This window comes from Brienomyrus brachyistius, chromosome 23 (assembly GCF_023856365.1).
Source record: "Brienomyrus brachyistius isolate T26 chromosome 23, BBRACH_0.4, whole genome shotgun sequence".
In the NCBI taxonomy this organism is placed as follows: domain Eukaryota; kingdom Metazoa; phylum Chordata; class Actinopteri; order Osteoglossiformes; family Mormyridae; genus Brienomyrus; species Brienomyrus brachyistius.
This window is the reverse complement of record NC_064555.1, coordinates 6,236,246-6,258,526: the sequence shown is the minus strand read 5'-3', so window position 1 is coordinate 6,258,526 and position 22,281 is coordinate 6,236,246. Positions and strand designations below refer to the sequence as shown.

The window sequence follows — 22,281 nt, the reverse complement described above, 5'->3', positions numbered from 1 at the left end:
TGTACTGTTGTGCGTCTGATAAAGTTTGATTATACTTTGAATATTTTTATCAGTTGATAGTATGGGTACAGTTTTATTTAACTTAATGTTATATAGACAGCCATTAGCTGAGACTGACTCAAACTCACCTCATATATGATGTTTAACAAAAAAGTCATGTAATACATGGTCTAACAGCTTAGTTTTGGTTCTAAGCCCAGTTAACTGAAAAAACAATCATCCTCATCACTGGCACAGGGGTATCACTAGATTTTGGGCCCCCAACCCAGAACGGTCCAATTATGTTCAATTTTTTATGGTCCTGTCACTCAGTGTTATATACCAAGGTTATACAATTATTGAAAATGATTGCGCCATTTTTCATAGATAAGACCACCAACATTCAGAATATTTTTGTTTTAATACGATTTCGCATGCTTTCAAATACTATATCTTATAAATGCGTATATTATTAATAGTAACATATTTACCTTTGTTATTAATATATATTATGAGCACGCGACTCTGCCCACAACAGATATCCCAGCAGGCCCCGCGAGGCTGCTCTCTGCTCTTGCGTCCGCCGTGTTTCAGTTTCCCCCTGCAACTCATCACTATGGCAGAAAGAGGATACAGCTTCTCTCTAACTACTTTCAGGTACATGCACGGTGAAAGTAATTTGCGTCTGGGATGTGGAATACGGTTACTCTGCGGCTGGGTAATCGCGAAGCAAAGGTGTCCGTAAAAGAAAAGCGTGTGTTCCTCTCCGTTTGAGTAGACCGGGAGTTGCAGTGTCACGGTGCTGACGGCTAGCCTTAGCATTGCTAGCACTGTTAGCACTGGTAACATGGTTCGTTCCGTTAGCAATGTTAGCACCGGGAACAGGATTATTTCACTATTAGCCTGGCATCACGGGTACAACTTTCCAACGTTTAAACGCTGTATGCTTATTCCAGCTATTGGAACATATATCGTTTTAATATGCGTGAAGGCGGTGAATAATATGTATTTAAAAAGTTGAATTGGTTTCACTTTCATTTACTGAGCACCTCTGGGTAGTATAGAGCCCAGTCTCTAATAACTTGATACTTATTTCGTAATGTGGTGTTATATTTGTGCGTGGGATGATTAGATGCTCCCATTGCATTACGCAAAGTTGTATTTACAATATTATGCACAAGTAAACCCAGTAGTATCATAATCGTTAAAAATGTGTCTGTGCTTTTAATGGGTTCGCATCCTCTGCAGCCCGTCCGGCAAACTGGTCCAGATTGAATATGCTCTGGCGGCTGTTGCTGCTGGTGCTCCATCCGTCGGCATTAAAGGTGAGTGTCTGCTCCTCTGGTGGTCTGTTTCTCGCTGCCCCAGCAAACTGTATGTAACACACCGTATGATTTTTCGTCCTTCAGCATCAAATGGTGTCGTTCTGGCTACTGAGAAGAAGCAGAAGTCGATATTGTACGACGAGCAGAGCGTTCATAAAGTGGAACCAATCACCAAGCATATAGGAATGGTCTACAGTGGGATGGGTCCCGACTACAGGTAACAGCAGTTTTTACGCCAACATGTACTAAGGCGCCATCGTGCGGCGGAAGTGGGTGATTGCAGCACTTTGACACCGAGCGACAACATGCTTTAAAAGCGGATTTCTTCGTAGGGTACTCGTGAGAAGAGCCCGGAAGCTGGCCCAGCAGTACTTTCTGGTTTACCAGGAGCCCATTCCTACAGGTCAGCTGGTACAGAGAGTGGCATCAGTCATGCAGGAGTACACGCAGTCAGGGTGGGTCCCTACAGCTTTCACATCGGTGACTTGTACGCTGCATTAGTCCCGATCTTTAAAGGCTGTACAGTAGACCTGTGCCTGAAATGCCTTGTGTGCTGCAGGGGAGTGCGCCCTTTTGGGGTCTCACTGCTGATTGCTGGCTGGGATGAAGGACGGCCCTACCTCTTCCAGTCAGACCCTTCTGTAAGTGCGGCTGGCCTGTCCCTTTTATAAATCTGTGTGTCATTATAGTGTGGTTGTGTGGGTTGTTCATGTCTGGTTAACTTAAAGGTGAATGACAGTTTTCTGTACTCCCATTCAAATGTTGGCTGGATCAGCCTTTTAAGAATCTGGCCTCTCTTTCAGATGAGAGAGATGTTGATTTTTGCTTAATATCTTCATACAGGGAGCATATTTTGCCTGGAAAGCAACAGCAATGGGAAAGAACTACGTCAATGGAAAAACATTCCTTGAGAAAAGGTAGATTAGCATCAACCAACATGTTTTTTTTTTTAAATCATTATCATAAGTATCAGCTGAATGTCTGATTGAGGCTGGAAGGGTTTACAAATTGTGCTGGATGATTGACAGATACAATGAGGACTTAGAGCTTGAAGATGCAATTCACACGGCAATCCTGACTCTGAAGGTGAGTTTCACACCGAGCTTGGGAACCGGGGACCTGTGTCACGAAGGTAGACTTTTGGGTTAGTGAGATAGGTAGTCTGGGATAATGTGAGTGAATGAAGATGGGGGGTGAATCTCAAAACAAAGAATGCAAAGACTTGTGGTCTTGGCAAGACCGGTCTCGCTAACTTGCCTTCCAAGGATGAACTTGTGGCTCAAAGAATCATGGGATTGGTGTCATTTGGCGAGGATGCAACTGATGTATCCTCGATATTTGTGGTGGAGCAACAGCTACACCTGGGCAGCTTTACATTACTCGTGTACTTGCGTTCTTAATATCGGAACTGGTTTTTGGCAATGGAAGATGACGTGAGAACACAAATACCAGTCAAGTATGCATATTGAGATTCACCCAAAGTTCCCCGGTTTAAATGGACTTTAAATCCAACAAGTTACCTATCTAACCAAGAAGTCTCACTTCATGATCCAAGCCTCTGGTCGGCCACTTTGAGCAAATTCGTCGTCTTGCTGTTTCTCTGCTACAAGAACAATCTTTTATGTCACAGGAAAGCTTTGAGGGTCAGATGACAGAAGATAACATCGAAGTGGGCATTTGTAATGAAGACGGTTTCAGGAGACTTTCCCCTTCTGAGGTTAAAGATTATTTGGCAGCCATTGCCTGAAACCACCGGCAAAGCTTTCTATGCGCTTTATTTTTCTAGTTGTCTGGAGTAAAATGACTTAAAATACTGTATATTCAGCCTGTCTTTTTTATTTTTTCTTAAAAATGAAACCAATAAATGGTGATAATGCAGTGATTTCTTTATCCCTCACAGAATCAGAGCAAGGTGTCCTTTAATATTTACAATTTCTTATCATAGTTTACAATGTTGAGAATTTTACAAATATGCTTGGAAAAACCATCTGCCCAGGCTTACTGTTACGATAAATTAAGTCCTCTTATGAAAAGCTGAGCACCAAAGTGCTGAACAGTGTCCTTCTCCCTCAAGCCCCATTTGTTTTCCTGGCCAACGGGCTTCATTCTCAGCTACGTCCAAACCGCTGGACAAACTCAGCCAGAGTGTGGACCTGCCCGTATCCCACACTGGGGTCCATGCTAATGAAGTCATCTAAGTTCATCTTGGACCCTGCAGAGGAAACGGGGGGGGGGGGGGGGGTATGGTGTTAAACTGCTTAAACTGTACATCAGGTCCCTCCGAGGTGTCCGTCTGAGTGCTGAGAGAAACGCTTCATACCTGCAGTTTCGATACAGGGGTATGGGGGTGGAGACATGCGCCAGGACCCAGTAACATCTTTCATATGCGATCTGTCTGATGCAAAATTCTGCAGGAATTCTTCTGCCGGAATAACACGCAGTTTCCTAGAAACAGGCGCACTGATGTGAGTGTCACCGTTTAAGTGATAGAGCCACCATTCTGTTTCACTTAAGATGAAGCTGTTTTGTAAACGAGAAATAAGTATTTCAGGTACCATGTCATAATTGTTTGGTTTTCTCCATTTACCATGCACTTTCTGAATCATTAAATTGTTTAGGCCTACATATTTTAACAGAACCTTAAGGTCTTGAAAATGTGCAGAAATGAGAAATCAGTACCTCCAGAAAGCTGGCTTGATGTATGTGTCTGACCGGAAGGCTTCTTTTATGTATGTATCAAATGGACAAGGAAAAGGCAGAACAGTATCTAGATCATAAATGAACCTTTGATCCTCGTTGCAGTCATGCAGCAGAATAACATGGTAATCCTTCAAGAAAAGTAAAAGGTTGAACATCATATATCATACGTAATATGAAATATGGTACATTTTCATTACAGCTTGGACATACTGTAAGCGTTGACAGAATAGAACCTACCCAAATTACGGGTTTGTTTCCATGGCTAGACTTCTGTTCCCAAAGAGGAACCTGCATGGTATTGTGGACAGATTAAATGAAAGAACAGTGGCACCTACATAAACATCTCCCACTACATCAACAGACACGTGCACCTTACCATCTTTTGCTCATTAGATATGAAGACAGCATAAATGTCATCCATGGGGAATTGCTTTTGGATCTTGGCATATTCACATAGTTTCCAAACATTTTCCTCGCTGTAAAGGAACACATTAAAGACAAAACACTGGGCAAGTCTCAAGCTCGTCTTAACGGCAGAAACCGTTACATTTTACAACGTAATACACATCGGACTGTGGAGGGACATGCGTAAATATTCTGGGTTCCCTAACAAAATATCATACTGAGATCCCTGTCCAATTTTATGTGTAACTTTACGTATTCCCATATCAAGTGCTGCTGCTGCTGCCCCCCCCCCCCCCCCCCCAAATCTGCCAGGGTATCCATGCCCCTCCAACACCCCTGATATTATGTGTGCAATACTCTTTGATAATGAGTTTGCTGTTAAAGCAAAGACGAAATAAAAAAAAACAAGCTAAACGATGGAGAAGACATGGTCGCCACAAAACACTGACATTAACGCAGCCAAATGAATATGTATGTGCAGCCTTACCAGTAGCAGCTGGTGTAAACGCAGTCCTGCCTGCAGGGAATAATGCGCTCGTACTCCGGCGAGGAACTGCTAACCTGCATATCTGAGAATTACTTAATACATGTCGCTGACTAACAACCCGGAGTGAGCCGGAAACCAAGAGCGAACGTGTCCTAGCGATACGCGTCCGTGTTAAAACCACAGCGCCGCCGATACGTTCCGGTTGCGCGCCTTCAGCGGATTCACTTTCTGGGAATGTACAGCACCGTGCGAACGATCAACCACCGTCTGAAATTTCTGTTATATCAATCAAACGTAGTTTTTGTATGATTTCTGCGTTAGTGTGCCTACGCACATCTACGTCTGTTGCACAAATATTTTCAATAATTTAAGGTGTTCTTTTTTAATCAGATAACGTGAAAGTTATGTAGACACATGGCATGTGTAAAGAAACAGGGCGGGGGCGGTCCGAAGCAGCTGCGTTGAAGCTTAGGCTGCGCCCTTCTGTGGAAAGCTATGGAAAATCTTTGTCTTAACCGTACCAAGCAAAGCCTCGTTTCTTCAACCGCCAAACCTAAATAAAACAGAATAAAACAAATATGGACAACAATGCAGAAAAGAAGATAAAGACACAAATGCAACCATTTCTTTACAAATTTGAAGTTTCACCTTCATTAATACATACCATTACGGAAAATGCTGACTGACATTCTTGTATGAAAGATCTGCCAGAACATGGTGTAATATAACACTGCTAAAAGAAAGTGTTGCTCTCATGATTATTGTTATATTTATTTGTACAATGAGATGCTTACTCGCGCCTCCTGCAGGCTGTAAGTTAACAGCTCATTAAAGAATAACACTAAATAGCAACACTGAACAATAACGATGTAGAACCAATATGTAATGCAGACAATAAACAACATAAAACAAATAACATAAAATTGTGAGGTGACTAAACTTTTGCTGTGCCGTAGGACTCCAGGCTGGTAACTTAGCTCATGATGGGAGCCGCCAGCAGCAAAGGATGTGAAGTGAATAAAATCACCGGAGACCCAGGATCGTCTCTTCAGTCCAGATGGACAAAAATGAGCTTAATTTTCCTTGAAATATTTATCTACTTAGATGGAGACGTTGGGTCCAAGTAGGTCAGGCCAGGCACAGTGTGTCACACTTAAAATGTGTGACCTGTTGATCTTAACTTGGTTATAGCTAAGTGCACGCGGCTTGGTTTTGGTGAAATGCTGTCTTCAAGTTTCTTAGCATCACAAAATTCTGGCTTTGAACTTATCTTTAATGTTCACTGATTTATTTATTATATATATTTATTTTTGGGGGGGGGGTGGAGTTTGGACCACTGTTATGATTCAGGTATGTTGTCTCTCGGGATAGTGCCACAGAGACCCCGCCGTGTAGGGGTACAGTACCAAGCCCTGCGCCCGATGTGCAAACCCACGTGTGCGGTCTACATCTTGCATTATTACGCGACCTTGTGACTACAGACGGGAGTCGCGTCACGATGACGTAACGACGTATTTCATCGGCGGTGACGCCCGGTCCATTAAAAGCCTACCATTTAGACCCACCAACTATTTATATTTTATTTTTGCTTTGTTAAAGGCGATGCCGTTTACATTTCTGCCTGTGCTTTTTAACCGTCTCATTCTGCGAGGGGGATAATAAAGCAGGGCTGGTATAAAGTCAGAGACTGACCGTTCAGCGTTTTTTTTTTTTTTTAAATTTTTTATTTATTTATTTTTTTTGTTGTGTATCTATGGCCAGAGCAGCCGGACCCGCTTCTCCAGCCTGTAGATGCGCAGCACCGGAGAGCCTTCGGCGGCAGCGAGCAGCGGGCGCGGCGGTGCTAAGCGGTAGGCAGCCAGGCGAGCGCTCGGTCCCCGCTGCTGTCACACGCCCGGGGATCCACCGTGCAGCCGCCGTCCGTGGTTCCGATACGGATGGGAAGTTAACGGGCTCAGAGCCACCTTGCATTAGTTTGTTAGTTGTTGTCACATACTTCTGGGTAGCGCCACTAACAACTATATATAGCATAATATAGATAGACATTATATGATTATTCTATATTATATATAGCTTCTGGCGCTCTTCCACCATATATTGTGTGTGTGTGTATATATATAACATATATAACAATGCAAGTGGAATGTAAATATATGTCTCCACGTGTCTCGCTTGTAATATCTAATCGTGTCATTGAGAAATCAGTATCGAGGTTGATTTGTATGAATTTCTGGGATTTCACTTTCGCTCTATGTGTGTTTAGCGCAACCTTTGAATCAGGCTGCTGTCGGTACTGCCTCTTAGACTCGCGTCAGTTGTCACACCGAGCTGCTCTACGTTCTTCGGAATAAAAATAATGAAGTATCCGGTTCCAAGAAGTCCAGACAGTTTCAGTGAAGGTAGTGATGGTGGTCATGGAGTCTTGGCTTTGCAGTAAGCTTTGGAGCCCGTAAGATTTAATACTGTTTAATGTTGACTAGTTTATGCTCATAGTTTTGTTCCTATTATTATTATCATTATTATTATTATTATTAATAATAATAATAATTAATAATTTTATTGTTATTATTGCTATACTTCGTATATGTAAGTGCTTTGATGGAACTATATTAGGAAAGGTGTTATATTTAAAATCGTATTGAGATTCAAATCATTGAAATCATGTCTTTCCATGCATCATCTTGTAAACTACAGGTGCATTCCAGAAATGCTGCTTTATCAAACTCTTTCTTTGTTTTTGCAGGATATCGTTGAGATGTACATCCATGTTGGTGGACATGTGAGGCAGACCGTTTCTGTGCGATTGCAAGCAGGGAGATCGCAGAGGAGCAGTGAACCGTATCTTTAAGAAGACTCTTATTTTGGCGCCATCGAAACGCCATGGCAAGCAAACGAAAGTCATCCACACCTTGCATGGTCCTTCTCTCAGAAACAGTGGAGCAGGACCCGGAGATGGAGATGATAACAGAAGGAGAGGAGGGAGTGGGAAGCATGGCCACTGCCCCCGTGGAGGGTGCTGTTGTCCCTGCTGAGAGCGAGCCTGGTGGGGATGGTATGTAGGCCACCATGCAATTTATGAGAATACACATGTAGTAGATTTCAGGTCTCGGTGTTTAGGTTTAATGTTGACAGTTGGCATCATGATGTAGGCCTGAGCTCATCCTGTGTGTTTCGAGATTTTTCTAACCTAGTGGTACAACGCAATTTCAGAGAACAACTTGGGCCCACACTCCGAGGAGGATAGTCTCATCCGGACCAAAGCGAAGCGCAACAGCCACACCGTCCTCGGGCAAACAGCAAATGACTTGTCCTTGGACAGCAGTTTTGGGCTGCAGCCGGAAAGTGAGGAGGGTGAGGACACGACTGTCACGGGCATCTCCTTCAGCAAGACTCCCATCATGAAGATGAGGAGCAGGGCTGAACCTAAGAGGATCGCTTTGTCTCACAAAGTATCAGATGAGGGGGATGTGAGGGCAGAGAGTGAGGGGGAGCAGGAGCGCAAAGAGGCACACTCGGGGACCTTGGACATGGTGACACCATTTCCTGTTGACCCAGGGAAGCCATGTGTCATAATCAGTAATCAAGGTCAGATCTTGACTGAGCCAAAGAAGGCCATCATCAACTCTGCCACGGTTCTTCCCGCAGGCTTGGCCCAGGTTCTGTCCGCCCTTCAGGCCCAGCAGAATTCCCACACCCAGCTCCTGATTCCCGTTAGCAGTATTCCAACATACAATGGTGCCATGGATAACAATGCCATGCTGGTCAACACATACAACAAATTTCCCTATCCATCAGTATCAGAGATCATGGGATTAGCAGCGCAGACGAAGTTTACTGAAGAGCAAATAAAGATCTGGTTTTCAGCTCAACGTTTAAAGCATGGGGTGAGCTGGACCCCTGAGGAAGTAGAGGAGGCTAGAAGGAAGCAATTCAATGGTACTGTCCACACAGTATCTCAAACGATCACAGTCATACCTGCCCACCTCTCTGCTGCAGCCAACGGCCTGCAGTCCATTCTTCAGACCTGTCAGATCGTGGGACAGCCTGGGCTCGTGCTGACACAGGTTGGTGGTGCAAACACCTTGCCGGTGACAACACCCATCACGTTAACCGTGGCTGGGGTCCCTAACCAGGCTCAGCCGCCAAAACCTGCCACAATCCAGACAGCCCCAGCTGCTGTAGAGGTGAAGAGGGCCACTACAGTCCAGCCCCCTGTTCTCACACCTCAGGAGAACTCTGCCCTCAGTGCTGATCACCTCAGTATGCGGACTAAGAAATCCAAGGAGCAGCTGGCGGAGCTGAAGGCCAGCTACCTGAAAAACCACTTTGCCAGTGATGCGGAGATCGCCCGGCTAATGAAGCTGACAAATCTCACGAAAGGTGAGATCAAGAAGTGGTTTAGCGACACGCGGTACAACCAGCGCAACTCAAAAAACTGCCACGTGCCCATTTTCAACGACAGTGCCCCCAACGACAGTGCCCCCAACAGCAGTGCCACCATTGTCATCGATTCTAGTGACGAGACCATGGAGTCTCCCACATCTGTTCCCGTCAAGGAAACGCGTAACAAGGGCAGCCGGAATCCCTTTCCTGACTTCACACTTCAGAAGTTCAAAGAAAAGACTCCGGAGCAGCTACTGCTTCTGGAGGACAGCTATCAGAAATGCAGCACACCCACCGACGAAGAACTGAGCCGTTTGAGGACAGAGACGAAGCTCACTAGGCGAGAGGTCGACGCTTGGTTCACTGAAAGGAGAAAAGCGCCCGAAACTGAGCAGAGGGAAGTGGAGGCTGCAAAGGCCATTTCCTCCACCCGGCATGGAAGGCAAACTTCTCCTAGTAGCAGGAGGCAGGCCAGAGATAAAATTGGTAAGAAGACTCCTGAGCAGCTACATATTCTCAAGGGTGCCTTTGTGCGCACGCAGTGGCCATCTGCTGAGGAGTACGACAAGTTGGCGGAGGAGAGTGGGCTGCCCAGGCCCTACATTGTTAACTGGTTTGGAGACACTCGGTATGCTTGGAAGAATGGGAACCTCAAATGGTACTACTTCTACCAGAGTGGGAATGCGGGAGCCGTGAATGGGGGCGGTTACCGGAAGAGGGGGAAGGGCCGGGCACGGAACCGGGGCAGGGGATGGTCCCGGAGGAGCAAGCGATCTTCGAGTTGGGGAAGATCGCCCCCTGTGAAGTCCAAGAGTGGGAAGGAGATTCTCAAGGAGTATTACCTTAAACACAAGTTTCTCAATGAACAGGACCTGGATGAGCTGGTCTCCAAATCTAATATGAGCTATGAGCAGGTGCGGGACTGGTTTGCCGAAGTCGGCAAGAGGGTGGAAATGGGTGTTGACCCATTTGAGGGCAACTTGGAGGAGGAGCAGCAGCAGCACGGTGAAGGCAATGGCAAGACTGCAGCGAAGCGGCGAGCCGATGGGGCTGGCCAAGAGGAAGATGGCGAAACGGATGACAGCGATGCTTGGGAACCCTCTAAGAGCGCGAGAAAGCCATTTTCTGGTTCAGAAGATTAGTGATGGAGATTCAGGTGAGTGATTAGATCTGAAAGCTCAGGCGACTCTTGTGGGGCAAATCGCACAGTCTGCCCCCTAAGGGCCAATCCTGCTGGCTTGCACTTCTCTTACATCCTCAGACTGATACTGTCTGCTGTATGATGAAGTCTTTCAGGCGCTTAAAACGTGTCGCTTTGTTTCTTACAAATGCAGTTTGTGAATTAATATGATACAGTAAACAGTAAAGATCAGGATATAGCAGGTTTGTGAGACTTTTCAAATATATTTAGCTAATTTCCTGAATGAACAGCTATTCATCTTCATTCAAGAGCAGCTCCTCATTTCTAATATTCAATTTTATTTTGTTTTCCCAGAATTCTCATTTTTTCTCATAATATGAAAACAAAAGACTGAAGTTGACGATCCCTAATTTGAATGGGCAGATTTCAGATGATTTTTTTTTTTTTTTGTGGACCAACCAAAAGGCAGAGAAGCATTCATTTGCAAATCCAGTTGTGGATCTTTGGTGCCAAAATAATGCTGTGGTAGGCATCTCCTGTTTTTAGAGTGAAGTGTCTTGGTTGCTCATACTCTGAAGAATTTCCTCATTACCTACACGGTAACAGAAATATTTTCAAACAATTCGGTGTTGGTCAGTCTTGTGTGATTTCATACGTAGCATGACTTTCCAGTCAAACGTTTTATGTATTTTTCTAAACAACAAGTAGGCAAAAGCTTTGCAGGTCTCACTGTTTAAGCAGCAGCCTACAAATGGCATGAAATTTATACGAGAGGCCTGTGGAAAATCCTAGATGTGCTGCTGTTTTTATTAAACTGCTTCATTTTTAACCTCAAGCACTTAGTCAGTTTTCTAGCTTGGTTGTAGAAAACGGTATTTGTATAAATCTTTTTGTTGCATTTGTAAGGTAATGGTGGGTTTTGATGGGGAGAATTTAAAGGCTCTTTCTCTCTTAAAGGCATTTTCCAGCCCTGACAGCACGATTAATGAACCTCTGCTGTGGAACCGTTCTGCTGTGAGATTTGACAAAAGAGGGGTCAGTATTTCCCAGAGATGGGGCAAAAGGGGTAGGTGGAAAACAACAGGGGGGGTGGGGGGGAAGTACTGAAATGATGCAGATTTCCTGTCAGATTTTTTTTCATTTTTGGTCACTCTGTCTGAATGATTATTCAGACCTGGCTTGGTAAACAGCATGCAATGTTCACAGTATGATGTTATTCTGGTTTGTGAGGTTCTGGGTCAGCTTGCTTAACGCTTCTTTCCATCTTTTTGGGGCTGTACTGGCTCCTTTTGGCCCGATCCGATTGCAACACCAGTTTTCTAATCAGCCGCAATGGTTCCATTAATTAAAGTAATGTTAGGTTATTGTTATTAACATTAAGAATTTTATGTATATATTCTTTTCCAGTAATGCATGGTCACATTTTGAGTCTCGTGTAAAGAACATAATGTAGTATTTGATTTTTAAAGTAACAAAAAATACGAAATTCTCTGCTTTTCATTTAAAGTAACTTAAATCACTTTAAGTAATACTGTTTTGAAGTGCTGTGAAAATAAGTATAATTTTGGTCTAGGTTAGGAATAAGTTTTGCTTGATGCACAGTTCAGTATGTTTAAGCTATGAAGTTTTTAATTTGTGCTGTGAACCTTGTGTAAATGTAGATTTCTTTCCACTGAGGTTTTACATACCTAGGATGTAGATGTTTCTGACTGTGGCTTGAAGTAAATTGAAATTTCCTTATGGAAACTGCATTTCAACATCAGAACTAATGCAGCCTTGGGCGAAGGTATCGTTTTATCAATTGCGAAATATTTATCTGCACCTTAGCAGTTGATTAGCAAAATGATTACTGAAGTAGGCCGACAGTGTTTCATGAATACGTCTGCCCGCTGAAGACCAATGGAAAAATGCCAACGGTACCTTTAGCGTCAAGTTTATAATTTTTGTAGTTTTTTTTTAATCTAGATTTTATATTTTGACTCCTACTTGGTTCCCTGCACACTTATTCTAGAATTTTATAGCTGCTCTATTAGGTCTCATTAAAACGTTGCTTGGAATGCACACAACATAAATGTTGGATTCCCAAGCTCTGCGTTTAGACTTCAAGGACCTCACTATTGTCTCGGAACGTTGATCCTGCACTTCTAGGAGCCGTGGAAGCTTTTTATGGACAGATGGCAGAACTGAGATCAGAGATATCCGGTAAAAACCTCTGAAAGTGGTTCCTGCTGGAAAAGACATATGGGGGAAAGTTACAGTATTTTTTACAGTGTTTTATGTTGTCGCTTTTGAACTGATTTTTTAAAAAATGTTGCCTGGGTATGAAACATGCCTTTCATGCATACTGTGTATAAAGACATTTGGTAAAACAGGAGTTTCCTGCACATTTTTAAGTGGATTCTCACTGAGGAATCATTTTGGGAAGCACAGGACATAACTGTGTACGTCCTGCGATTTGCAGCTCAAGGATGTGGTTTGTGCCTGCCAAACTCAATGAGTAGCCCAAGCCGAACTCCATTAACAGACCAGTTTTGCACCTGCAACGTACTGTAGCTCACTCTCATTTTACACATTCTCAATGCACTTTTTCCATATAAAAGAACCTACAAGGCTTTCTTTCCGTGAACGGCCGCTATAATTATCTGAATTGTCACCTGAATCATTTACTTTCAGAAGTATTTTTTTTTCTGAATGTGAAGTTTCTGAAAATGTTCTTGTCTGAATGATGTTTGAAAAGTAGAAAAAAATGTCAAGTTGCGCATCAAATGGAGCCATGCATTATTACAATCTGACTGTCTAAACAGGGTGCAATATGCCATGGTTTATGTCCACATAGTGATGAAAATAGGCAATAGTGCATTTCTCAGAAGATTTCCTGATCAGTTCTAGCTCCTTATAAATTAAGAATGAAATGTTACTAAAATATATTGATTGTGCAAATAGATGTTTTGTTGTTTGTGTGTATATAGTCCCTTACAGGACAGATCTGTAAACCCTTTTAAGTTCTGTTTTGTCTGTGGTGGCAGGAGCTGTATGTATTGTAAATTGCAATTAATTTAAGACTGAATAGCTTTTTTAAGCTGTGGCTTTTACTTGGGTAACTTGAAATATATATTTTCTACTGTGGCCAATAAATGTTTGAAGACACTAATGGGTTACTATGGTCCATTTTTTTTCTTAATTGCAAATGAAGTACACAGATACTCATACAAACATTAAAAAATTAATTTACTCATTCTTAAGCCACACATAAATCAACTTCTCAGTCACTTCAATCCAGTTTTAACCTGAAGGAACTTGGGTCAGCGCTGTGGAAAATAACTCTTGAAACTTTATGAACTTTGAGCACTGTACCTGATTGTGCTTTTTGTCTTCTTGCCATAATGGATTTGCACCTCTGTGTTTTTGGTTAAATTGTTTGATGATATGTCCTGTGGCTTATTTTTGACTCTATACAGGTATGACACCTGTTTGTTGATCATCTGTTCTTCGTGTGTTGCTCTTTAAGAATAAATTGTTGAGAAAACGTTCTGTATTGTGTGTAAATTTTCAGTTTTTTTTTGGGACTGTTGGTGAGCTATTTATATATAAACCATCAACCAGACCCAGTAATCACCTCAATTCTTTCCAGAGCCATGGAACTTGAAGTCATCTTTGCTGCTAATAATCTCTCTTTACCACAAATGCTGCTGCCCGGGTTTATCTGTGAGGGCATCTGATGAAGGTCTTGGCTTTCGGTCTGTGTCTTATTCAGGAGGTTGGGGTGGCGATTGCCCATGGCATAACCATATAATTCAGCACTTGGGCTTCCCGCATGATGCAGCTGCTTTGTCAGTGGTAGAGAATGTCAGATCTTAAATGTGATGTTCTTGAGATGTTGCCATGATTTTGTAAACAGTGGCATAGTCATAACTTAGCCAAAATATTCTAGTCCAAAAACATGCTGAGGACTAACTGGACTTGCAAAATTGCCCGTAGGAATGCATGTGTGAGTGACTGGTGTGTGAGTGTGCCCTGTGATGGGCTGGCCCCCCATCCTGGGTTGTTCCCTGCCTCGTGCCCATTGCTTCCGGGATAGGCTCCGGACCCCCCGCGACCCACTGAACATGTTGCCCCCATATGTCCAAAAATGCAATACTAAAATGTGTTTTTAGTGTTCAATGTAAACTAACTGTTACATTCTTTAGTGCCTGTTTTGGAACAACCCTCTTGGAACCAGCAACGGGCTAGTGATAATTTAAATAAAAGAGTCTGACCTATATTAACCACTTATTGTTAAACTATTCAGACTGCTGCAGAGATAAGACTTACAAATAATATCAGGAGTAAAACACATGGATCAAATCATAAACTCTAGTAATCAGTACGTAAGTTAGGATATATATTGTGCACTAGTTTTTCTGCACTGGGATTTGACAAGACGAAATAGTGCCCTCTGGCGTTTTCTCTGCTTTATCTGCCACAGGAAGTGTGTCTCTGCACTAGTCCTGAGCAGCCACGTCAGGAAAACTTAACAGAGAAGGCCTCCGAAAATCGATACCGTAGACGTGTAGAGAAACGAGCCTTAACGCTGAGGAAAGAGGTTCGCTTTGGACATTTTCAGTTCCTTTTGGAACATCTGTGAGACTACGCTGGAGGTGCAAGTCCAGAACAACCGAAAATGTCAGACATTGGGGACTGGTTTAAAAACATTCCCTTCATCACTCGGTACTGGTTTGCTGGGTCTATCGTATTACCCTTGATCGGAAGGTTCGGGCTTATTAGCCCTGCGTATCTTGTTTTGTGGCCGGAGAAGTTTCTGCACAAGTTTCAGGTGAGCCGTTATTTATTTCTGTGGCTGGGACGCGAACATCAGTGTTTCTGCGGTAATAAAACCAGTTCGGGGCTGTCAAATGCATGATTTCTGTTGTTTACCTTGCTGAAATCGCCGCATATGTATATTTGACGATGCACGTAAGTCGGTAGCCGAAAGCCTTTTAATAAAAACTAGCAGGAATCGTTAATCAGACACTGTGTTGAGTTGTTATATAAAGAAGAATATCTTTAAATGCACCATGCTTTGTAATAATCTATAGGGCTCTAGGCCCAAGCCTTACATTATGGACGGTAGTACTGACAATAGACTTCCGCCGGGACCAGCCAATAGGCGGCCCCCACTTCTGGTCCCGTGTCGGGGAGGATTTTCATTGGTTCCTTTTGCTGTCTGTCTTCCTTACGAAAGATGAGCCTCAGCATCGACAAATGGTATTTTTTTTAAAGATAGCGGAAGTTACCGCCCTGAAAGTGGGCGCGCCCGGACCGTTTACTGTTTATTCAAATTGGCGGCTGTCAGACTGTTCCTCAGGGAGTTCAAAAATCCGTTGGCATTTCACACCAGGTGCACCTGTTTATCGGCTTCAAATTTAGTTCATTAGTTTAATTACATTGTGTGGAATTGTACTAAAAGTGTCATAGAATAAATTGCTGTGTTCGCGGTGAGTCCAGTTTATGAATCCCAATATAATCCAAAGGGTGGGTTTTGTTTTGGTCTTGGCCACAGATGATCTATAGTCGGTGATACTCAGAATCTGTATCTCAAAAGCAAATATCTGTTTCTCACCAGTGTATTGATAACATCAGTAACAGATATGTACACGTAAACTTAAAAAATATATATATGTGATAAACTCGTATGCTATCTTACTACGTTGAATTAAATGTATACGTGTTGATTGTGTTCGTTCATTTCCGTGCGATTTAATATGTTATTTTTAAATAAACTACTAAAAGGGTTTATTTGGAAAGCCATTTCTTGGGAGCCAGTCGGGAACCGTCTGGTGCAACTCTGAAGATTCGCCACTAGATGGCGTAACACACCTAGTGGCCACTCCTGTTTACGCAACCGACGGTAGTCTGCCATTCAGAAATTTTAGCTGTGGCAGAGTCGATTCGTTCTTACTCACTTGCACAGATTTAACTGGGATTACGTCCAGCAGATCTGCTGTTAGTAGCAAGTGTATAGTAGACACATAAAAATATGCAAATGTGCTCAGTAACTGTTTACAGGTGCGTGGACGACGTGCTACTCACGAGTTGGGCTTCCATTGCGTATATGGACTGATTTCCACATTCCTGATGGTCAGAGTTATGAGCTAATGCTGTCTAGCTGTTAGGCACTGTTTAGGTTTTAATTTAGTACTTATTCAGGAATCACACTGTAAGAAATATTAACAGCACTGATTTTAGGTGGCCTAGTTAGACATCCTTAGGTTTCCTGTTACGAGTATTTCTCAGTAAGGCTTAGTTACTGCGCCTTGTGTCCTTTAGTCCGTGTGTGTATGGAGAGAGGCTGTATGCTCATAACTAGCACTCAGCTAACACTCATGAGTGTCTGATTCAAATTAGACAGACTATTTGATGCATGACAAATGTGTAGTGGGGATTCGTTTTAATGATCCAGTAGATAAGTCTTTAAAACAAATCACTGCAGCATTAACACTGGTAATTCTGATGTGTTCCCCTCTGCCTCTCATTTGTCTGCTTTTGTGCCTTGAATTATATTTTATGAAAATGTTGCCGTACTTTCTGTCTAGATCTGAACAGTCACAGGCGTAGCAGCTCGACCCCAGTTATGCACGTTTTGTTTTGCTGTTGCTTTTGAGTAACCTAGACTCGGCAGCTCCTGTCGAACGTCTGAATAAACCGTCTGGTTGCCAAGGAACAGTATTTCCTGTGGGGGGCGGGGGTTAACTGGCCCGTTGGAAGCTGCCTGGTTGGCCTTTCTTCCGCCGGCTCTGCAGCTGAAGGTCACCCACAGGCACGCGTTGGTGTGGATGTGAGGTCCACGTGACACTCCGGGCTGTTTGATGTGCAGCCATCAAAGCGTTAAGACCCAGGGGCCGTGCTGTCCAGAGCGCTGCCTGCGAGTTTCCATTCAGACTACAGAGAGAGACTGGCTCTTGTTTACTGACCTAGTTTTCCATGCCAGCGAGTCACTAAGCAAATGTGAACAGCAGAGCAAAAAAAGCGCATGCGGAGTAGTCAGACTGCCCCGGCACCAGGACAGGCTCTTAGGGGAGCCAGACTCCTCTCCTGGGTCACTCTGAAGACCCACCCCACCCATTCTTAGACTGGCTTGGAATGCTATGAGATGCGCGTCACGCCTCACAAGTCATGTGATGAATTTCCCTTCCCATATATACCACCACATACATGGCTTTCTGAAAAACCAGGAAAGGTGTGCCGTCACGCTTGGCCGTGTTGTCCTCTTCATGTTATGCCATTGTCAGTCGTCTGGTTTCTCTCTATGCAGATTTGGAGGCCAGTCACTTCGACACTCTATTTCCCCGTGGGTCCTGGAACAGGCTTCCTTTACTTGGTCAACCTCTATTTCTTGTACCATTACTCCACCAGACTCGAAACAGGTGAGGCAACACCAGCCATTTGTCCCTCTGCTATGTTCTTAGCATCGTCATTGTTGTGGCCTTATGACGAGATCTGAGGCAGTAAGTGTGCAGAAAGGCTCCGCTGTCCCACCCACAGCTAAAGAAAGAAAAATTGGTAGGCACTCATCAGACACTTGGGCAAGGTTGTTCACTATGGTCCTGCAGAGTTACTTCAGATACAAGTCTTCCTGCTTTCTTTGAATATGTGCAAATCTCAGTGCAGATGAATTGATTTAAAGAAGTTATTTTGATTGGGTATTTATACTTGGCTGGAAAGAGCAACTCCCAAGCCACATCATCAAGAGTAGGGTTAGACCCCAGTGAGGTGATGGTCTAAGTCTTAACAACATAAAGTTTTGTTCTGGTAAAAACCAAGCTGGGGTTCTCATTTGGGCTGATCTGCTACTCCGATTACAGTGTGGATCTTAGCTCTGTTGTTTTCCCAGGTGGGAGGAGGGAGGGAGGGTTTCAAATCTGGTCCGGATGCAGTTTTCAGCCGCTTTGCTGACCTGTTAGGCTCTTGCCAGTCGCTTGCTGCCAACAGCTGGGGCTGTGTTGGTCCTTCATTCAGCGTTTAGCTCCCCTGCTGGGGTACCATGTGATTCTCGATGTGAGAACAGGGCAGAGTAATACGCAAAAAGTCATGAATCGGAGGAGCTCTCGCCAGCTGTCATCTGCTTCCTGGCAGATGTTTCGTGGACGTGTGGGGGCTGGGGGTTCATTTTTGGTCACAGATCACACCCAGGAGTAGGTGGATTTCCAAACTCTGTCCATTGTCTTTTGAATTGTATAGTTAGGAGACATGTCAGATGTGCTGTCTAATAATTGTCCAGTGTCTGGGAGGCTAACATGTACACCTGTGTCCTTTTGCAGGGGCTTTCGATGGAACACCAGCAGACTATGTCTTCATGCTGCTCTTCAATTGGATCTGTATTGTTGTATCTTTTCTTAACTATCAGGGTGACGGATTACGTCATTTTTTTCAGTGGTTATTTTACCCGTTTAAAAAATATATATATATAAGATTATATACAGATTATTTATATTGCAGTGATAAAGCTAAAAATCACACAACAGCCTCAGCTTCCTACCCATAAAGAATATCCATACAGTGTGGTGATTATGCCCACTGTAAGTGACGTCATCACTGTAGCCAGTGATTGGGTGACAAGCAGGGGGATACACTCATGACTGTCCCGGCCGGATATTTCATACAGCCACCATCTGGGTTCTGAGAGCCTGGGAGGGGAGGGGATCCCAGTGCTAGTGACCAGGAGAACACGTCTGCCTTTTTGGTGCCGGTCCTTTAGGGACCCTGGGTCCAGTGCTCCCTGAAGCGTTGATCAGCTCGGCTTATGTGACGTAACTGAGGTGATCTGCCAGTTGTTTCCCCAAAGAGTGTGCAGGCTTATTTAGGGCTCAGCTGACATTTAAAGTCTGTTGTTTGAATTGTCAACTTTAACCATCTTCATGGCCAGTGTACAGCTTCTCCGCTGTGGCAGCCTGAAATTGTCCTACCCACCAAGGTGTGGCATTGGATAAGAGGTTCATTTATAAACAGTCACCTTTCACTTTCCGGTGTGGACGGTCATGTGCTGAATATGCTTGATGGCCCTTAACCAAACGTGCAGATAACTGGATTAATCATGGACATGCAGGTAAGAGTTCTGTTTTTCAGTCTGAAGTGCTTTATGTAATCGTGCAATTTAAGGGGATAAAATAAATATAATACTGGAAGTAATATGCATACATATACATGCAACTGTATATCAGGCGATGTTTAAATTAAATATATAGATAGGGTTAGGATGAATTACCTTCTACATTCGATATGGTCGACAGTGGGTTTCTTAGTAAGTCTCAGGGTTCATTTGCTCTTTGAGCGACTTTTTTCCCCCCAAAAATCTTACCTCAAGCACCTAATTATTCATAATTGAGAGTATGCCTTGTTTGACAAGTGCAGCAGGAAGGACCTTAATCAAACCTGGTTCTGTTCTTCAGCTCCTGATGATTCCTATGATCATGTCTGTGCTGTACGTTTGGGCCCAGTTGAACCGGGACACGATCGTTTCCTTCTGGTTTGGAACCAGATTCAAGGTACTGGTCCCTGCTTACCTCATAATAAAGATGGTGGCTAGATGTTCCTCACAAGTACCACACATAAATCAACTGTCCTACTTTCCAGGTCCAAGTTGCTTACAAGCATTAATTGGATGCTTTGTTTTAGCATAGATACAAAATGATTTTACATCCTTGAAAAAACATGGCATGAACTGGACAGTGTCTGACTTCTTTTAATTCCCTTAAAGGCGTGTTATCTTCCTTGGATCATTCTTGGATTCAACTACATCATTGGAGGCTCGTAAGTTGTTCATGCAAATGTCGATCTCAGCTGTGACATTCCTCTTTCAATTGCTCATTATCATGTGTATGTACGACCAATCTGATGCTACATGAAAACTCCATGTGTCCATTTTCATATACAGCATTATCAACGACCTTATTGGAAACCTGGTGGGTCACCTATATTACTTCCTGATGTTCAAGTATCCCATGGACCTGGGCGGTCGAGCCTTCCTGTCAACGCCGCAGTTCTTGTAAGCGTTTTTCCGCTCCTGAGCGGGCTCTAACAGGGCCTGAGTATTAGCGATGATGGCATCTGCTTCTTGCTCTATATAAATACCTGATCTGAGCATATCTATTTAGTTTCAAAATGATGTCATTGGAAGTTGGCTGAGACAGAGAAATCAGTCTGTTTGGTATCTGAATTGTTGGTGTTAAAGAAACACTGACTCACGTTGGGCTGTTTGGATGCCCACCAGCGAGGTCTCATTTGACTCCTTGTGTCACGTCTCTCACAAGCTGCTCCTCCCCCCGGCAGGTACCGCTTCTTCCCAAGCCGACGGGGTGGAGTCTCTGGATTTGGCATTCCACCTCCCAGCAGGAGACTAGATCAGGGTGGGCCAGAAGGGGGACGTCACAATTGGGGCCAGGGCTTCCGGCTAGGGCAGGACTGAGAGATGCTGGTCCCCTGTTCCCCACGACATCGGCACTGACTTTACCGCGCAGGGGGAAATGTTGCCTTTCCCTCGGACAGCCGAATGGAGAGACCTGTCCTATGACGATGTTGCGTAGCACCCTTCTGTGTTTTTGTTTTTCATGCTCTTATGCCATATTTTTTTATCACACCCCATAATTAATATCCCGAAGTGTACAGGTCTGAAGAGCTCACATGTTCAGCGCTTGTCAAGAAGGTGACAAAGTTGTCTCCGTCCCACTTAAAGATTGATAATGTGCAGAATGCTTGTTGTAAAGGAACCTTGGCTAAATAATTTTGGTTGGCCTTAATCCGCTCAGATGTAGAGAAATAATATTTCATATCGAATGCTTGTCTCTTATTTTCCCACCCTGATTGGGCAGAGATGATCTTAATGAAAATTCTCCAGCTCGGCCCTGAAACCAGCTGGTCAGGGCAGAGGAAAGGAGCCGTGGCGTTCTGCCCTGGGGCAGCCTTGTGAAGAAGGCCACAGCAAGGCATCATGGGTAAACATGGTGGCTTGTACGTGGTGTAAATACATCAGCAATCTCTGGGAAATTACAAATGGCTCCATGATACTGTGTGCAAGGGAAAGGTCCTTCACTCGTCTGCACTCGAGACCGCAAAACAATGGCAGCCTGCTCTCAGAGATTTGTGCAGTAATGATGGCACATGACCTTAATTACAGCTGCAGGCACTTTGTAAAGAAGATTGAGATCTGAAAATAATCCAATATGAATAGAGCAGACAGTCCTGTAAGAAGTCACCAGGGTTGGGTGGGGTCAACTAATGTATGGTTTTTATTACAGTTAATGTACTTCTGTTCATTCTGTTAGTAGTAAGCATTGATCAGCTTTGTGTCTGTTTTGATTCGAAAAGAAGGTCGGACATCAGTTCTGATGAGTTCAGAACATTTATCTTAGAAATGTGAGAAGATTAAAGACATTGTGATCGATCTTGGTTTTTCACTTGGGTCATTTGTTGTGGATTTGCCACATGTAGTAATCCAAGACGTCAGTCAGTCTAATAAATGTATTCACGATTAGTAGCTTGGTGACTCAGTAATGATGTAATGGTTCTCACGAGTCCAGCATGATCGCACACCTCAGTTATGTTCCAGCACCAGCTCACGTCATTCAGCTATCACCAGTAAATGCTGTAACCTACTGTGTGTTAGTAATTCCATTCTAAATATCTAAGATACAAAATATACATAAAGAAGACTAGTAATTGGGTGGAGGTTGGGTGTATAAAACATAATGAACAATGAAATTACAGCCTTCTCAGAGTTTCTTGATTGCACTCCATTCTCTGGGAATATAAAACAGCTAAGTAAACATTTAGGACAACAATGAACAAGCCAAAGGGAGTCTTACTGACCCTCTGCAGTGTTTCCTGTG

General features: G+C 43.6%; 4 protein-coding genes across 9 annotated transcripts; 3 read left to right on the top strand and 1 right to left on the bottom strand.

Annotated features, from left to right (window-relative positions):
- The first annotated feature begins 514 nt into the window (after positions 1-514).
- On the top strand, positions 515-3,182 carry LOC125719407 (proteasome subunit alpha type-2-like). The gene is made up of 8 exons (XM_048994146.1): positions 515-636; positions 1,228-1,304; positions 1,389-1,521; positions 1,637-1,759; positions 1,864-1,945; positions 2,148-2,221; positions 2,333-2,390; positions 2,935-3,182. The coding sequence occupies exons 1-8, from the start codon at positions 596-598 to the stop codon at positions 3,049-3,051; spliced, it is 705 nt and encodes a 234-aa protein (XP_048850103.1). The 5' UTR covers positions 515-595; the 3' UTR covers positions 3,052-3,182.
- Positions 3,183-5,200, bottom strand: wdyhv1 (WDYHV motif containing 1). Its single transcript, XM_048994147.1, has 6 exons — positions 4,897-5,200; positions 4,381-4,480; positions 4,242-4,292; positions 3,984-4,132; positions 3,625-3,749; positions 3,183-3,516 (listed from the first exon to the last, which is right to left on the bottom strand). Exons 1-6 carry the CDS (start codon positions 4,974-4,976, stop codon positions 3,413-3,415), a joined length of 609 nt encoding a protein of 202 aa, XP_048850104.1. The 5' UTR covers positions 4,977-5,200; the 3' UTR covers positions 3,183-3,412.
- Positions 5,201-6,249: 1,049 nt separating this feature from the next.
- On the top strand, positions 6,250-13,951 carry LOC125719425 (zinc fingers and homeoboxes protein 1-like). 4 transcript variants are annotated; one of them, XR_007385080.1, is made up of 6 exons: positions 6,250-6,568; positions 6,658-6,746; positions 7,640-7,948; positions 8,107-10,435; positions 10,775-10,945; positions 11,378-13,951. XR_007385080.1 is itself a non-coding variant. In XM_048994177.1 (4 exons), the coding sequence occupies exons 2-3, from the start codon at positions 7,777-7,779 to the stop codon at positions 10,419-10,421; spliced, it is 2,487 nt and encodes an 828-aa protein (XP_048850134.1). In that variant the 5' UTR covers positions 6,250-6,746; positions 7,640-7,776; the 3' UTR covers positions 10,422-10,435; positions 10,775-13,951. The 4 variants fall into 4 exon arrangements, 1 of the variants encoding a protein (XP_048850134.1); XR_007385082.1 differs by lacking the exons at positions 6,250-6,568; positions 6,658-6,746 and adding an exon at positions 6,753-7,295; XR_007385081.1 differs by lacking the exons at positions 6,250-6,568; positions 6,658-6,746 and adding an exon at positions 6,753-7,329.
- A 917-nt stretch (positions 13,952-14,868) lies between these two features.
- Positions 14,869-21,836, top strand: derl1 (derlin 1). Of its 3 annotated transcripts, none has more exons than XM_048992996.1 (8): positions 14,869-15,233; positions 17,712-17,823; positions 18,718-18,782; positions 19,476-19,502; positions 19,846-19,941; positions 20,154-20,206; positions 20,331-20,441; positions 20,726-21,836. In XM_048992996.1, the coding sequence occupies exons 1-8, from the start codon at positions 15,081-15,083 to the stop codon at positions 20,859-20,861; spliced, it is 753 nt and encodes a 250-aa protein (XP_048848953.1). In that variant the 5' UTR covers positions 14,869-15,080; the 3' UTR covers positions 20,862-21,836. The 3 variants fall into 3 exon arrangements, with proteins under 3 accessions (XP_048848953.1, XP_048848955.1, XP_048848954.1); XM_048992998.1 differs by lacking the exon at positions 14,869-15,233 and adding an exon at positions 15,270-15,797; XM_048992997.1 differs by lacking the exon at positions 14,869-15,233 and adding an exon at positions 15,270-15,894.
- Positions 21,837-22,281: the final 445 nt, after the last annotated feature.